At 34.0% G+C, this 18,477-nt stretch overlaps 1 protein-coding gene across 1 annotated transcript in view; it reads right to left on the bottom strand.

Annotated features, from left to right (window-relative positions):
- Window positions 1–552: 552 nt before the first annotated feature.
- Window positions 553–18,477, bottom strand: part of LOC145668773 (UPF0047 protein YjbQ) — a 39,105-nt gene continuing 21,180 nt past the window's right edge. The window contains exons 3-5 of the mRNA XM_081736933.1: window positions 17,057–17,096; window positions 12,387–12,428; window positions 553–5,280 (exon numbers count right to left, since the gene is read on the bottom strand). Coding sequence (XP_081593059.1) covers window positions 5,065–5,280; window positions 12,387–12,428; window positions 17,057–17,096 — 298 coding nt within the window. The 3' untranslated portion in view covers window positions 553–5,064. The remainder of the gene's footprint in view (window positions 5,281–12,386; window positions 12,429–17,056; window positions 17,097–18,477) is intronic.

Genomic DNA, 18,477 nt, shown 5'->3' with positions numbered 1-18,477 from the left:
TTTTTGAGTTTTTCTACGACTATGCACCGAGGCTAAAGCTGACGACGAAAATTGTGGAATGAAGAAAGTGGGAACAAACGGAAGAACCTCCTAGAATACTGTTTATTTATTTTACCTTTCATTAAACTAATGGGCATTTTTCTTTTTTCTTCCCCAATTTACAGCCTTTCAACAGCATACTGCATCGTAGCTACTTCAACGGAACTTCAGATGATAAAATATAGTACCCAAACATTGACAGAAATGAAAGAACTTTATGTAAAAACAAGAAGAATTTCTCTATTTAACCACAAAATTTTTCATTAAGATACAAAACACATTAAGTAATGAATAGGAAACAATTGAAGGGTTATCCTGGACAAAAAACACAGAACAAAGTGCATATTTTGTACCCAAGACCAAGTACTCTGATCGGTTCTCAAACATGCTGGAATAAGCTGCATACACTTGAAAGCACTTTCGCGGCATGGATGGACCTACTGATTGTGAAACCTTAAAAAATGGCGTTTGAACTTATTCTATAACGGATTCTCACAAAACAGAAAACCGAAATAAATTCATGCAATTTATTTTTAATACAATTTAACACAGGTCTGCTATATTTTGGTGTTTTTCATGCTTTTTTTTTTAAATCTTCGCTCAAAATAAATCTTTGATTCGCAACTGAATGTAATTTTTTCTTAAAATATTCTAGTATCTATAAAACAAACTTCATTTACTTAAATTTATTTCTATATTGAGCACATATTTTCATTCATGTTAAGTCTATATAATATTTACATGTAAGTATATATATATATATATTATGAATATATATATTGGAACAGTTTGAGAAGCCCTATGCACCATGTTTTGTCTAAGTTACCAAGAAATCAATAACATTTTTTTTTTGAATCGCTGCCCATTGTTCTTTTGGCAAGAACTGCAAAATGAAATTGTACATTTTTTTTTTACAATTATCTACATGTAATTACTTTTATATAACAATCCCTGATAAATTCTTTACAGTATGTAGATAAACTCGAGCTGCCCCTTTGGCAAGACAACAAATAAAATTAGGTAGCAATTGATAAAAACTTTCCTAGTTTTTTTCTTCTTTCTTTTGTTTACTTTTCTACTCCTAACATATGTTGTATAAATTTGTTTAGGTGATATGGGGGATACAACACAATGCTTTTGACAGTTAAGAATAAGACACTGTATGAGTGGAAGTATTATCATAGAGATTTTTTAATAGTAATTCACTTGGTACGTAGCGTTAGTTATGAAATAAATCAACCATAATAAACCAAAACAAAGTTTTACATAATGAAGCTCAAAGTCGCGAAATAGTTTTAACAGTTAATATAATTTATTCTGTTCCTTGAAGGTTTTATGTAGGACAGTTAGGAAATGAGTAACAAATAAGATACATCATTAAACCAAAATATATTAAAATATGTTAAAATTATATTGCACAAAATGCTCTTATGTGCACCGTTCCTGTATTACACGCACAGTCTAATATTTAACCTAAACAAACTCTTACTAATTAAGGTATTTTATCACTTATATTAGGGTATATTTATTTATCTTTCAACATACACTGTGACAACTTCATCATAGTTTCGTTCCGAGTTCATACCGATTCATTCAACACGCACTTAAAATCAGTTTTGGATCGAGACGAACCGTTAAACAAGTGTAAAACCCCAATAATCTTATTTTCTGTGATTTTCAGGTGTCAACAGACCCTCAGCCATCAGCAAATACAGGGAGTAATACGAAGTTTAGGATATACTGATTCTTTTGGATTATTTGGTGTAATTCGTAAAGGCATCAAAACTTCAGGGGGGGTGGGGAGGTGTACGCCTCTTACTGGCCGGATACGGGTCTGTGCAAACATTAGATATAAAGTATCATTTCCAAACTGTACTTGTAAGTTATGATTCCTCTTTTTAAACTATTTCATGACTTGAGACAGCCACTATGTGTAAACCTGCATAATAACAAATTTGTAGTAGGAAGAGCTTTTGTAAATTTGAAACCTTCTCATGTCTATGAATGAAAAAACAAGAGGAACTGGAGGACAAAACCACTCATTACACCATGACTCTTTTTTTATTGTTTGAATGAGACCACGATTACGAACTAAATAATTCTAATGCTATTTGCACGCACTTCCTTTCTCTTTTTTATACCTTCATACATTACTAAATGCATTATCATTTGCACCTGAGAATGGGTAAACTTTTTTATATATATAAATTTGTGTTAAAATTTTTGATACTGGGAAAATAATAATAATGGGAAAATTTTAACATACCGTTAATCACTACAATTTACACAAGCAATTTACAATTCATTAACAGCCAATGAAATGCAAGCTTAAGCTCTTCCCCATTACCTCTTAATATCTTCCAAAATTTTCTGCGTAATATGTTAATTTACAACAGTGAAATAACTATATTTTCTTTAATAAAAAAATGAAATTTTCCTCCTCAAGAAATATCCGTTCACACATCGATGAAAAATGCTCAAAAGATAAAAATTAAACCATCTAAAAAACTCTATATAACATATTTGTTTTAAGTAAACATTTCAATATTCAGTAAATGCAACAGCCATTACACAGGTTTATATATCAATCATGAAGCAGCATCAATTACCTTATTTTTTTCTTAAACGATCGTGCATATACTTTCACACGAACACACGCACACTGTACATGCATACTTCATATACATACGCTTATCCGAAAACCTGTGTAATATGAATAAAGCGAGTTCAACAAACCCATACGACTTTTATTTTTTACAATACGTTTTAAAGTGGTTTAGCAACAGATAAAACTATTATATTAAATTTGTTTGTGAACATCTGATAAAATGTAAGAAAATCAAGGAATAAATATAACCACTAAATCTGAAACAGTCTTCCACTTTCAGTCACGTATTATTGACCATTATATTTTAAAACACGTTTTTTCTTACATATATTTGTTAAAAAATGTTCCTTGTATTATTATTTTAATTTTTAAATTTTATTTGAATATATTTAATTAATTGCTTGATCAATTAAAACTAGTTAGTTAGATTTGGGAATATTTATAAAAGCATCCAATGAATAGAGAATCTAAATTCGTCGATATTTTTTTTTACAAGAAATTTTCCTCTGTGTATGAATACATATATACATATACATATTTTGTATGTGTGAATGAGTGTATGTGTATTTTTTATACATATATATGTATAATTACATTTTACTCTAGCTCTCATTCAACTAATTCTAACTTTTTCGTATTTTTAGGGAGTAAAAAAGATGTGAAAAGCATCTCTACTCTGTGAAATTCGTTAAAAGATGATTCATAATACATTGTAACTGCATATATATGTATATTTATATTTAAAGCGATAAATTTTAAGCAATTTTTTTCAGGAACGTTTCTTTATCTTGATGTCCCAAGATAAATTATAAATTGTACTTAAAAAAATTGTAAATAATAAAATAAAGGCAATTGAACTATAATTATATCCTTTAGTCTATCTACACCACAAGAAGAAAAGTCGTGGGTGCACTTGGCACAAAATGGAAGTCCAAATGGAATAAAACGCGTGATATTGCATTCTATACAGCCACATAAATGTAAAGCAAATACGCTTTCTTAAATGAGGTAGAATATATATATATATCTTTTTCTTTCTTTGAATCTTAACCATATTTACATATATGCTTCCTACCACGTGACTTTTTAAAAAAAAAAAATCAATAAGTCTATACATTTAATTACATTTATGGCATATACATATATAACGCCTATACGTATATTCAATTATCAAATTACTGATAAATGTGGAAGACCACTACAATTATAACATTACCAGTCATGAGTATTTAGGCAATGCAAGCAAATTATGTGAGACATTTTTCTTTTCTTTTCATACAAAAAAAGAAACAAACAAGAGAAAATGTTAGCCCTTGAGGCATCAAGATAGTGATTTCTCCTTGTAATAAACTACGGTAACTTTCAAAAATTCGTTATTAATTAAGCACTACGAAAAGCCTATACATTATTATTATTATTATTATTATTTTTTAATTTTGTCATACGATTTATTATGAGTGTAAAACGAGACGATTAAGACGGCTCGAATGGTGATACAGCGTTATACAAACCAAATCAAGAATTAGTCACGAAGGAATAAGGAAAAACAAACTGTGGAATGCAACTTTTAAAGCTTTACAAAAGTACAAAAAAACCGAAACTGTGGTTGAATGAGAGCCCACGCTTCTCTTTTCAAATCACGGTTCAATCACTATTCGAGTTATTTATCACCGGGAAATGCAAAATTGTCTTATAAACCCTAGAATCACCCTAAAAATCACACCCTGTACTAGGAAATAAATCCGCAAAGCGAGCAGCAGCATAGCAATGTCTCCAGTTACATGTTGAAGCCCGCAACGTAAAACCAAAGATAATACTACCATCAATAGATGTGCTCTATGCGTACTATAAACCACCATTCTCTGTTCCAATCTACGTAATAGCTTCATGTTGTATTTGTGTGAGGACTGAAAACACTTTGCAATGTGTATGTATGTATATATATATATTTATGTGTATATAGGAATTTTAAACACTTATGATGAGCCAATGTGTCTTGTGTTTCACAAAATAAATTGTATTTATAATATATAATAATCTTGTGCAGTGGCAGTGAAAGGCCAAATCTCGAAAAATCCTGATCTATCCTTCTTGATCTAATTCCTGTTCCTTACCATACGGAAATATCCTGTCAGAGTAATCCACTGGAAATGCTGAAGTTTCTTTGACCAAATCACATAGAGACGCTGAAGTTTCACAGAGGCATTTTCTTCAAAATTGTGCACTTCACTATGTGTATACATTGCGGTAGTTATTCAATGCTGAAAAGTGTGTACTATGGAGAATAATAACCGAACAAGTACGTATGCGCGATCGGCACACTACATTTTGACGCACATTTTTTTCTTTCTTTCGTAAAGAGATTTGTTATATTGTAAGTAATGACTCAACTTCGATTCTTCTAAATATTCTTAACCTTAACTGCTAGTTGACGCCATAGGGGAAACAGGGCTCAGAGGACTTCGACTTGAGTCTCTTAAACATCCATTGACTGTGACCACTACTTTACGCGATCCTGCGTGATTCCGATGCTCACAAAGCCAAATTCCTTGCCACGTTCCCAAATTTAGTTTTCCATCGGTTATGGGGATTGTCAATGAAGATCCTAGGAAACAGGCTTTCACGTGAGCTGGCTGTGAAAGAGAAACAACACAGAATATTAAAAAACAAATAAAATTTTATACAGATCGACATGGAAAACAATGTGAGTTGTTACTCATACTGAAAATCATTTAAGGCTAATGTGATGCAAGTCGTTTCATCTTCAAGGTTTTGCATCCCCTTCATGTGCTAAAGAAAGGACCCACCCACATAATAAAGCGGAATCTAAAAACACATGGTCTTCCAGAGTCAGAGGAAATAGATCTCATTACGTGCACTTAGCAGAACAGATTCTCCGTTTACTACACAGTCACATACAAAATCACAAAAGAGTAAAGAGTTTGGGTTTTACACATCAATATAAAATACACTGGTGACTGTTGTCACTATTAACGTTACATTTTAAAAGTAAGCGTTTCTGATATATGATTTCCCAGGATTTTTCAAAAATTTCCCTGACGAATAAATTAAAAATTAAATCAAAACACAGAAACAATACAAAATAAATTACAGTACTCTTATCTTTTATTGTCCCTTCACTCCCTCGATAAGTCGTTCGAAGCTTGAAAGCTGAGTTCTTATATATATATTATCATCAGTATGTTTGGGTTCTTACAATCATGTAATACCTTATGCCCTTTGATTTTCTTGTGCTTGCGCTGGAATTCCTTCGCTCTCTCTGCTCATGCTCTTTTCGTACATTATGAGAATATAAAATATGACTCCTCATCAATGAAAGAACACTATTTCTTAAGAAGTCACTGACACAGCGATAAATTTGACCTAATAAGGTATCGGGTCTCCAGTTTCCTCTATCATGAGGTGCCTACGGGAGTTGACTTGGATATTTTCAGTATTTTTCCAGTACTTCTAGTGTCCTAGGAGAAAAACTTCCAGTATACTATGGTAAAATAAAAAACAGATGAGTACCACATACGACTAAGCTGTGATATATAACAGCCTCTAAACTATGTTTAAAAAGCAGTCTTCTTCAATAACCTAATAGAAATAAATGTACCGACACTATGGATTAAAATGAAAAGAAATAAAAAAAAGTGTTTTCTGGACGCTATTTCTCCCAAAGTGTGTCGTAAATCAACTTTTTAAAATTATTATTATTATTATTTTGTATTGGCCTCTACTCAGCCTTTTTATATTATAAACACTATCCATTTTCATTCTCGAACTAGCTAGTTTTTCAGTGGTTGGCCAGTTAATCATATCACCACCTACACCAGGTGATGAAGCTGTTATCTTGAAAGATCTCAAAGGAAATTTTTACATTTTTCTTCTACTATGAAATAATTTTTAGTATCAACACGAATTTCCAGTACAAATGCTTGAAATTACTGACATACTGAAATTACTTGAAATTGATTATTCTAGTACAGCCTACTCTACTATACACCCTGTACCAGTTTTTGTTAAACATTAGATGTTATTGCCACTCATCTCTATCGCTCAAGGCAGCATCTAGTGCTGCCAGCAAATTGGTACGATTCGGATAGGGCCTCACTCGGCTTTTAAATTCATCTTACAAATATTCGATTGGTTTGAGATCAGGACTTTGAGGAAGCCAATCCAATCATTGCTCAGAATTATCATCATACCACCTTATAACAATGGCGAATCGATGGCAGTTAGCAATGTCAACTTGATGGGAACATTGACCCATTCCGTATTACTCAAGTGTAGGAACCACTGAACTGTACCAAATGTTTAGTTATTGTGTACTGATCATTCTACTAGGAACAACAAGCAACGGATCTAGCATATACCAGCAGAAAGCATCCCACACCGTAACACCACAGAATTTCACATTACAGTCAACTGAGAAGTGTACACTAAGCTGGCGTCAACCCAAACTCTCCCTTCTGATCGAAAACATGTGTACTTTGATTCATCTCTCCATAGCACAAACTTCCATTGGTCCATTGCTCATGTTTTATGGATGCTGCACTATACCAGTCGAGCCGCCTGATTGGTTCAAGTGATGTTAGGTTTATGTGCAACTGCTTCCCATGAAATCCGAGGGAGTGAAACTGTTCTGATAGCATGGAAATAGAGGTATGCGCCCTCGTTGTTTGGAACTTCTGGTGCATGACACATACAAGTTGACATTTGAGCGTGCGTGCCACTATTCTTAGCACGCTCCTGGCCTGTCCTGTCATTATCGTGGGACGTCCGGGTGGTTTCGTGACACTGGTGATACATGCACATATCCACTTCGTTATTACATCAGCAATCACTGATTTTGGATAAATCAATTTGACTGTGATGGCCCGTACTGACAAACCAAACATATGACATCCAGTAACGACGATCTTCTCGAAGTCACACAACTCGGGTATCTGCGCCATCCTGAGGGAAACTGGATTCCTATCGATGCTAATGGTAACTGCGCAGCCTACTCTTATTAAGCCATGTTCTTCTCAGTATGTATGTGATGGGAAGGACCAATCTAATTAATCGGCAGGTATGTCCGGTGACTTCTTGGGAAACAGTGTATGCATTGGCAGAATTCATCGTGTTCCGAAATGAAACAGCTTTCATATATATTTTACATTTAAAAAGAAATGTCTAATGCATTTGTCTTCTTCAATATTGTCCACCCGTTCCCAACTTCTTCACTTATTTACCTTCTTCCACGAAGCCTAATACGGCAGTATACTCTTGACTAATAGCTTAAGCAATTATTTTCTCCTTATAACTATTTCTAGTATTGATGTCTCTCCTCCAAGTTTTGCTAACATTTCCAAATTCGATTTTCGTTTCAGCTACTGGTCTGCAGTTCTTCCACTACTCACATTTCATAGGCCTCTAGTTGTTTTGTTTTTATACCACATTCGTAATGTACATATTTCAACTTCGCATTAAAATATACCAAATACTTGGTACACGGTTTTCCTTAACTCCTTATTCAATGACCTACAAAATAAGGTTCCCTTCTTCCTGAAGGTTTCTCTCGTCAGTTTCCTTCCTTTTATTTTTCGCTCACATTTCAGAATCTGTCTTATTCTAGGTCTTCCTAGGTATCTAAAACCTGTAATACTTACTCCTCTATGTTTGAGCTGAGCGATAGTAGTAGCTTTTATGAATTTACTTTGCGTTTTGTTTTTCACTTTTAACTAAAGGACGGCTGTACTCATGATCATAACATTGCATGGTAATACTGGCTTATTCATTGTTAAGTTTTAGGGTAACGAACACTGCTTATTTTACCTTTAGACCTACGTAAACTTAAAATCTAACAAAAGCAAATACCTATATTTTAATAACCTGTGTTACAGCTTCAGCAATGTTATAATTGTTTTTGAGTTGAGTTGATTTTGGGTTTAACGTCCCGTTCAGCAGCGAGGCTATATGAGACGTGGATCTACTGATTAACGTGGAATCCGAACCACATTAATCCGCCGGTGAGCTCCTGCCGGGAACCGAACCCGGGTCTCCCACACCGAAGGCGGGTACGCTAACCGCTTAGCCACGGATGAGCTCGTTATCATTGTTTTTATAAGACATATGAAACAAGTTAGGAATTTGTAATTACATTTCTGGGCTTTCGGCATCTATGGACAGTTTAGTCCGCTGCGTATTACTGACACTGTCCCTTGGCGATCACACTACAGGGGAAATGGAGAAGGAAAGAAGCGACCTGGGACCTTTATGTTAAGTACCATCCAGCATTTTACTGGTGTGAATGAGAAAAACTCAGGAAAAATATTACTCAGGATGAGAAGATTTTTCATCTTTCCAATCGAGTGTTCCCACTGTAAATTGCATCATGTAAGATAATGTGTTTGGTGAAGACAATGATATATTGCCGAAAGTGTAACATACCTTATTAAAATGTGTTTGCTTTGCTTAATTTTATTTTTATTTAGGGTAAAGAAATCAATAAATAATATCCTTGAGGAATTTTCATCGAAATACTGCGCCATAAACTTAACATTGCGACAGCGATTTTTATTCTTGCGCGCATGTTTCCTTACATGCTTTAGAGTGCGTAAGGGCATTAAATTCTGTCTTTTTTTTTTTCCATAAAAAGTAAAATATGTGCCATGTAATTCGATCGAAGGCAAATCTGACCTAGCCATAGTTGACACCATTTAACTTAGTTCCAACTTCCATTACTTCGTACTACTAACATACATATCAAGAAATGTACGCCTTACATTGGGGTCCCTTTTAAGAAAGGGCTTAGTGGGGGAAGCGTATACTACGTTTACAGCTTTGAGAAGAAAAGGAATTCAAGTTTTCAAGACAGGTAACAATGCATAATCCGACAAATTTTAGATCAGATTAGACAAGGTCTGATATATCCCACAACAAAGTAGTTCAAACTGCAAATAAAAAAAATGGCACCAGCTTTCATATAATGCACGAAAAAAAAAAAAATTGTGGAGGGGCGGAATAGGTCCATCTTCCACCAAGCCCTTCAAATTTAAATGAAGTAACAACTCCTCAAGAGAATAATCACTAATGGTAGCTATAGAGTACATATATAAGAAATACTGTACACAGTTCTGTACTGATTTTTTCCCGACTTATGTATTAATAAACGCCAATATTCCAATCCTCACGGGGATCTTCCTCAGGATCAACTTTCTCTTTTAAGCTGGAAACCTACTTACTTATTTGGTCTAGGAATTAATTCGTGCGGTTGGTACGCACACATTGAAGCTGTAGTACAAACACAAAATACATAAATACCTTAAGAAAAATATTGTCCATCGCTAGCCACCACTTTCGCCCATCTGTCAGGCAATGTACGGATTCCGTGGCGAAAGAAGTCCTCATCCTTGGAAGCGATCCAGTCAGAGACCCATGTTTCGATATCTTCTGAAGAAGTAAACCGCTGTCCAATCAAATCGTTGTTCATGCAATCGAACAAGTAGTAGTCCGAAGGAGCAACGTCTGGTGAATACGGCGGGTGGGGTAAAACTTCCCATCCGACATTTTCTAAATAGGTTTTGACCGGTTTTGCGACATGTGGGCGAGCGTTATCATGTTGAACAATAAGTTTATCATGTCTGTTCTCCCATTCTGGTCGTGTTCTGGCCAGAGCTTGCTTCAAACGCATTAATTGTCGTCGATAACGTTCTCCATTCATAGTTTCACCCGGTTGCAGCAGCTCATAGTACACCACACCTTTCATATCCCACCATATGCACAGCATAACCTTTGCACAGTGAATATCTCGTTTTGGTTGTGATGGACCTGGTTCACCTGGTTTCACCCAGGCCTTTTTTCGTTTAGGGTTCTCGTAATGGATCCACTTCTCATCACCCGTAATAATTCGATGCAGAAACCCCTTTCTGCTCTGTCGTTGAAGCAGCAATTCGCAAATGGTTTTTCGTCTTTCAACGTCTGTCTTTCAATTCATGTGGAACCCAATGTGACATCTTTTGAATCATTCCCATGGCTTTCAAGCGTTTGGAGACTGTTGTTTGATCAACGCCTAATGCTGCTGCAAGTTGTTCCTGCGTTTGACACGAATCCTACTCGAGCAATGCTGTCAATTCTTCGTCTTGAAATTTTTTTGGCTGTCCAGCTCGCTCTTGGTCTGCCAAGCCGAAATCACCACTTCTAAACCGTGCAAACCACTTCTGACACGTTCGCTGAGCTAGAGCATGGTCACCATACACTTCCACCAAAATACGATGACTTTCAGTCGCACTTTTCTGCATGTTAAAGTAATGCAGCAGGACACCCCGCAAAAACACTTTATCAGGCACAAATTGCGCCATGTTCACTTAACTACAAACTGGTGTTGTTGACGCTTTAATCCACTGCCCTATACTACGAACGATACGCGATGACAGGGGTTTGCAACACATGTGTGGATACACGGAACTGTGGGACGCTCCGTTCGTTGCGCCATCTCTTGTCCACCCGCACGAATTAATTCCTAGACCAAATACATTCTTTGAGTTTACTTTTTATATGGCTCTATAAAGAAAATTAAGAGACCATAGTATCCGAAAATCACTGAATTACATCATTATTAATAAATCTTTATTGCTTGATTTATATCTGCCAACTAACAAGTTGAGGAGAACCGTAGTTCATAATTAACGATTTTTGTATTTTCAGTTGTGGATTCTTGAATCCGGTGTTACAATACAATGTATGTACAACACTATTTCACTCTTAATTTTTCTTGTTTGGCTCTTGACTTTTATTTTAAATTTAATATACATTTAGTATATGTACAAGTTTTTCTTTTCTTACAACACTTAAATTAATATTCGCTTTACTCTGTCTTCCAGAAATCTTAACAGCACAAATACAAGACAGAGTTTATTGGAGAGCTTTTCCTGCTGTTTTCTGGGTAGGGAGAAAGAGTAAGGGAGTTATTGATTTAAGTTACATAAGAAAAACCTGCACATAAGCTACACGTATTCTAAATAATAAAAAATAACAAGAATTTTAGGAATGATCCAAAAATGCATCAAAAGATTGCGATCTTAGCGAATAATTAGTTTTTGTATCAGGGGCCATAAAATTTTTGAACGGCTTCTAAATAGTTTTTGTATTTTCTACGGAATAAGCACATCATATTGAGTTAAATGATAATTTGGGTTTGGCTACACTGTATGTAGTTCTCCAGGCCTACAAGAAAATTTTTGATTGAAATATATTGGATCTTTTGATAAATAAATACATAAAGGAACCAAGAGCCAAACAAAATAAATTAAGAGTGAAATAGTGTTGTACATACATTGTATTGTAACACCAGTGAAAATATTATACAAAAATCGTTAATTATGAATTACTGTTCTTTTCAACTTGTTAGACGGAGATATAAATCAAGCTAACATATTTATTAACAGTGATGTAATTGAATATTTTCCCGGATACTATGGTGTCCTAAAAAGTAAACCCAAAGAATGTAAGTTAATTAGTTTCTAGCTTAAAGGAGTACATTGATGCCGAAGATTATCCTTGTGTGTATTGAAATATTAATACTTATTAATTCATACGCAAGAAAAACAGCAGTAAAAAGGTGAGTACAGCATTTCTTAAGAGACTACTATAAAAATCGAATAGCGATCACAATCCAATACGTATCATTAACAAACACTGAACTACATGAACGTTATCTTGGAGTAAAGCGAACTAAAATATCTTCACTTACCATATCGTCCGGCCCTTCACAGGAATGTCTGTAAGGCAAACCCTGAAACGAAGAGAACTATTATATACACACACTGTTTCAACAGACACAATCAAAACATCCCAACTTTAACAAGAAAGTCAACTTTCCATAAAGTGAGCCAATCATTTACAAAGATTCAATATTTAATACAGGTATTGAAATATCACTAATAGATCTATTGAAATGCAGCCTACTGAAGTATCGATATACAACATTATTTAGGTTATACCGAAATACTGAGCTAAGCAAGCAAATATTTATGATTTGGTTTAGTTTATTATTATTTCCAATATTTTTTGTTAGCTTTAGCATTTTGAACTTATCAAAGGCCTATAAGGCAATTCTTATGCCGAGAGTTTAAGGATCAACAGTGTCATTGAGGAATGATGATCGACTGAAATGAATGTATTGGAACTTTTGCCATGGCATCTATTAAATATTTCAAATTGGCCACCAACCAATATGCGCCATCTTGCGTTTGAATTATCAACTTTGCATGTAACAAGCATTATTATTATTATTATTATTATTATTATTATTATTATTATTATTATTATGCATCTTAGTACTGTTGATAGTCAAAAACCAATTCCAAACCGATATGTTCAAAATAGCTTCGACAAATTCCCATGGATAAGCAGCAATAAAGCGAGGCTCTTAATCACACTTTGAAAAAGGAACAAAACGCACAGTTTATTGCCAAAGAATTGTTGCGCAAGAAGTTACGTACAGAGGTGATTTCTAAGAATTTCTTGATCAAAGAAAATTTTCACATTGCTGTTGTCAGCGTAAAATAAAGTAACTTCTTCAAAGATGATCAAAGGGAAAAATAAAATTAATTTTAAACCAGTTGATAATGCTCCAAGAGCATTGCCAGAACGAACTTAAAACGAATGGAGCGGGAAGGATAACAGTGATTTTTTTTCTACATGTAAATCTGTTTATCCACACTTTGTTCTATTTCTCGCAAAAATTTTCAAAATCTTATCTCTCTATGACTTACAGTTCCCGAGATATAGCTCCTTAAATCTCAAAATTTGAAATTTTTTGGCCAATATCTGGGGAATGGTGGCCAAACCAGTGGCCAGTTGGACAGTGGTCACCGGTTACTATTTGGTGCCAAAATATTTACCATTCTCTTAGGTATTGATCAACATCATTATTCTGACGGTTCCCGAGATATGGGTCCTTAAATCTCCGGAAGAGTGCCGCAAAAAATTCCATTACTTTCTCACTTAGTTTTTGATGTTCTATCGAATGGAGGGCTCCAAATTGAAAAAATCGCAAATAACGGACACACAGACGTATAGAATTCAATAACGAACTTTTTAAGTTCGTTGAAAACAGCCTGAGAAAAGGTAAAGACAAAGGGTGCCTGGAAAAATCAAAAGTTTAGAATAAGAACACTAATCAGAAAAATGTTTTGCAAAATTGCTACATGCAATATGTGACTTAGCTAAACATGCAGAAAAAGAAGGGAAATAATGTATTTACTACAGTCTTGAGACATTAATATTGATAATTTAATCAATAGGATCTGAGAACAAAAATTTAACAATATGTAATTATTAAAATTATGAAGAAAACCATTAATTCTATTAATTGAGCCTAGAAGATTTTTAATGGACGGTTTCGGCGATTTAAGCTGAGACCGCCTTCACTGCGGAAGTTACTCACATTAAGATCGATCACTTTACAAACACAATTTGCAATTTTAATGCACGGGTTCATAGCTGAACAGAAGTCTTTTGTTAAACTGGTTGTTAAATTCTTGGGTGTATATAATGCGGCAATTTCAGCTTTTAAGTAAATATTTACAATACTTGACTCACTGACGAGTTAAAGAACGCACAATGTGATTTAAAGTCGGTATTAATCCTTAAACTGTTAGAAATCGAATTCACACTTCTTGCCTTAATATATTTAAAGACCAACGCAGTACTGGACTACCTTTATTTTAATGATACATATAAGATATCACTTAGAAGTTACACACTTCGCGACTAACAAACACAATCTAATCGAATACACAGACTCAAGATTTATCGTAGTATCTTCCAAACTTTATCATCATATGGTACTGACCCATTGCCAAATTACACGTCTTTACACACACTCCTCCTCCTCCTTTTTTCAAGTCAACCATATCCTCCACGTGTTGTCTCGTCCATTTTCTTCTTCCTTCTCTTCTCCCGCTTTGGTTTCTGTTCAGCCACATTTTCCAAGCTTCTTTCCCACTGTCATGTCTCTCATGTATCTTGTAACCATAGGTCTCCGTCCTGATTCTCCTTTTTTTTTTTTTTTTAAATTTTGTTTAGTCCACTTCCACATTTTTTTTTTTTTTTTTTTTTTTTTTTTTTTTTTTTTGAAATAGGTTTCGAACTCTTGTAACAAATCTGCTTGATACAGTCATGTCCTAAAATATGGCCAATACTGTTTGCTTCTGTTAGTATTATTGATAATTCTTTAATTTCTACCCTGAAGTTACTGGTACTCTGAACTGACCCACAATTGAAATCTTCCACTTAATAGCTGTAATAATGGTACATGGTATTGCTTCTAACTCATATTTCTTAAATTTCTTCAAATAGGTGAATTTAGGAACAACAGTTACAGCTGTTCCAGTATCCAATTTGAAATTTAAAAGTTGTTTCACACATTGTATGGGTACACTACAGCATTCATTCATTCTCGTCACTCCTTGTTTGAGTTACAAGAAATCCAATCTTAATAGACCTAATGTCACATTTGCATTTTCTTCATCCATTCCTTCCCTTCTTTTTTTAAATTTCTTCTTCGAACAATTTTCTATCATATCCTCCGTATAACCTTGTTCGTTAATCTCGTATCTTCGTTTATTGGCATTAATTCCGCTGATGATCCACTGCCCGTATCGGTACTCGGTTTATTGGTATTGGATTGCTCTGATGCTGGTCAAATTATTATTATTATTAATTTCGGTGTCACGCTTTAGCAGTGATTGTATCGTTTACATGTGTGCCATTGAACTCTCCAAGCTGGACATTTTCTCAATTCGTGTGTCACCGCACAATTTCCACATGACTTTTAGGTCAGGTCGTTTTCGGTGACATTTTTGCGATCTTCCCATTTTGTCAATTTTCCGTTCTTGTTTCACATGGTTAAACACATGAATTTCTTTTTCTAATAGTTTTATTTGCAAGGCTATATCTTTCGCAGTGGTAAAAGTTAATGAAGCCTCTGATAACAACCTTTTTCTGTGTTACCTCGCTGTAAACGCCAAAAATTAGTTGGTCTTACATAATTTCCTGCAACCCTTTATCAAATGCACATTTATTGGCTTGGGTCGATTTTCTTGGTGACACCAGTTGTCTGATCATATTATATGCTACTTGACCCATTACAGAAACTAAAACGCATACCCGTCTATCAGGAATGTCACTTACATTGCAGTACTGTTCAAATCTTTCAACATAAGGTTCTATGTCACCCTCATCTGGTTCATAGGGTTCGAAAAATTGCAATCTGCGTCCTGTGTGTCATTCAGCCATTATCCAACTTTTAGAGGAAATCCTTGTCGTCACTGTTAGGCGAAATCAAATTTACACTTCTTGCGTTAATATATTTAAAGATAAGCGCAGTGTTGAACTACCCTTATTTTAATGGTAAATATCTATAAGATATCGTCTAAGAGAAGTTACACACTGTTAATAACACACATAATCTAATCGAATACATAGATTCAACGTATATCGTAACATCTTCCAAACTTCATCATTATATGGCACTGACCCACAGTAAAGTTACCAGTCCTTACATAGACATTCAAATCTAATAAATTAATAACCTTTTAGTACATTGAAATACGTATCTTTGCACTAAGAGCAGTACCCAACGATTTCTTAATAGACTGAAATCAGGTATATTTAGTTTTTAATTACACACGATGTTAGAACAATACTAAGGATAATCAAACGCATATAACATTCTAACTTCTGGAAAGTTATCCCAAAGACTGACTAAAATCCCTCTGGGGTCATATATAACCTCATTTTGAAACGTATTTTATTTCGAATTGTTTTACTGATCCCTTATATCATTGTTTTATAATAAACCTCTATATATAAAAGAAGCCCTAAGCGAATGACTGACTATTCAACGCCCAAAGCAAACTGCTAAACATTGAAATGTTGACAGGACATAGGATTTATGATGTAAGGTACAGTAAGGGACGATTTTCAAATATTCGACGAGGAAGAGAGGTAGAAATTATATTAAAAATGTCCACATCTCGGAATCTTTGAAGGTTAGAGACATGACATTTGGTATAAGGACTCCTCATTTAAAATAATTAGACACGTGTTTCTTTGCTATTTGTCCTCGAGAGAGAGAGAGAGAGAGAGAAAAAAAAAAAAAGGATGGGGGTTGTGAACTGTTATAATTGGATGGCCGTATCTTCAAATCCCTTAACGTTAAAGGCATAACGTTGACACGAAAGTCTGAGTATATAAATCAATACAGAACTTAAATTGAATGATGCAGTTTTGCAATTTCTTTGTATCATGAAGACTCATAATCAAATGAAATATACATCACTGCTAAGCCACTGGCAGTAACAAAAATGAATAAACGATCTAGATTACTACATAATATTTAAAAATGCATCTTACCTCAGGCACTATTTTATTTAACATCATTTCCATGTCATCCCTGAGGAAAGAGAAAATATTTTAATTATTCATTTCGAAGTTCTATAATGAGGAACTTTTCGCCTCTTAAACACACAGATAAAACTTATCTAGAAACAATATTCAATACATTCCACTCATTGTAGCCTAGACCTGAAAATTTACCTGTTAAAAATAAAAGAAGTTATATGTAATATCATTATGAAACACGAAGAAGTTAATTGCTAAACCAGAAACGTCACACACTCAAAACTCTATACACACATACACTAAATATATACTCTTAAAGCAAAAAGAGAACGGTCACATTGTAAGGCCTCTACTAAAGATTTATATTCAGGTAAACCAGAATGTTGCTATTAGTATATGTAACTAAATCTCTACAACAGTTTATAACTAACATAACTACTTAAAAAAAAGTACGAAGTGCCCATTTTGCGCCAACGATAAAGGATGTTTTGGTAAATATGCTTGCAATACTCGAATATTGCATTTTCTCGATTAAGTAACTGGTTAAGTAGCAATAAATTAGTTTTAAACAATGATAAAACTTCCTTGCTAAATTTTTATTACCCTCTTCAAAATAAATTTATTCCTTATGAAATGGTAAATAAAAACAAAAATCGACTTAGTTCGAAATTGACTTCGAATGAGAATATTTTTCAACTCAACGAAAAATTAAGTATAATTTGTTTCGATCTTCGTAGACTACGAGGTAATGTCACAATACAGGATTTAGTTTCAGTGTACTATGCAAAATTCCGTTCTTTAATACGTTACTGTATTATTTTTTGGAGTTATTCTATTGAATGTATTAGCACGTTTCGCTTAAAATAGAAAGCACTAAGGGTTATGTTCGGATTGTCACCAAAAACTTCTTTTAAGCCCATCTTTCGAGGACAAAAAAATATTACAATTACCTTGTGTGTATCTATATAAACTTATCTTGTTTACCGTACGTAATAAACACTTGTTTATTGAAAACAGTAACGTCCTTAATTATAATACTCGATACGTTATTAATTTGCATGCTATCCTCCAAAACTTCTCGTTCTTTCAAAAAAGCGTATATATTAACTGCACACAGGTTTTCAATAAGTTACCTGACTTTCTAAAGTAGAATAAATAATACTCTATGTTCAAGTCCGATCTTCATAAGTTCTTAGTAGATAAGTGTTATTACTCGGTAAATGAATTTTTTGAAAACAACGTATAAATGTCTTTGTTTATGTTGTCATGAATGTGTATGTTTATAAAGCCATGTTAATTTGTAATTTTAACAACTGTATGCGTACTCGAGAATACTCTCACTTGTATGCAAAACAGGCATATAAATAAAGATTCGGATGGAAGAAACAGGGTATGCCATTGATACAATTTTATCAATACAAATTACCGTAGAC

Source organism: Thermobia domestica, chromosome 13 (assembly GCF_964235325.1).
Source record: "Thermobia domestica chromosome 13, izTheDome1.hap1.1, whole genome shotgun sequence".
NCBI classification, from domain to species: domain Eukaryota; kingdom Metazoa; phylum Arthropoda; class Insecta; order Zygentoma; family Lepismatidae; genus Thermobia; species Thermobia domestica.
The sequence above is the reverse complement of the archived record's forward strand: the minus strand, read 5'-3'. Positions and strand labels throughout refer to the sequence as shown.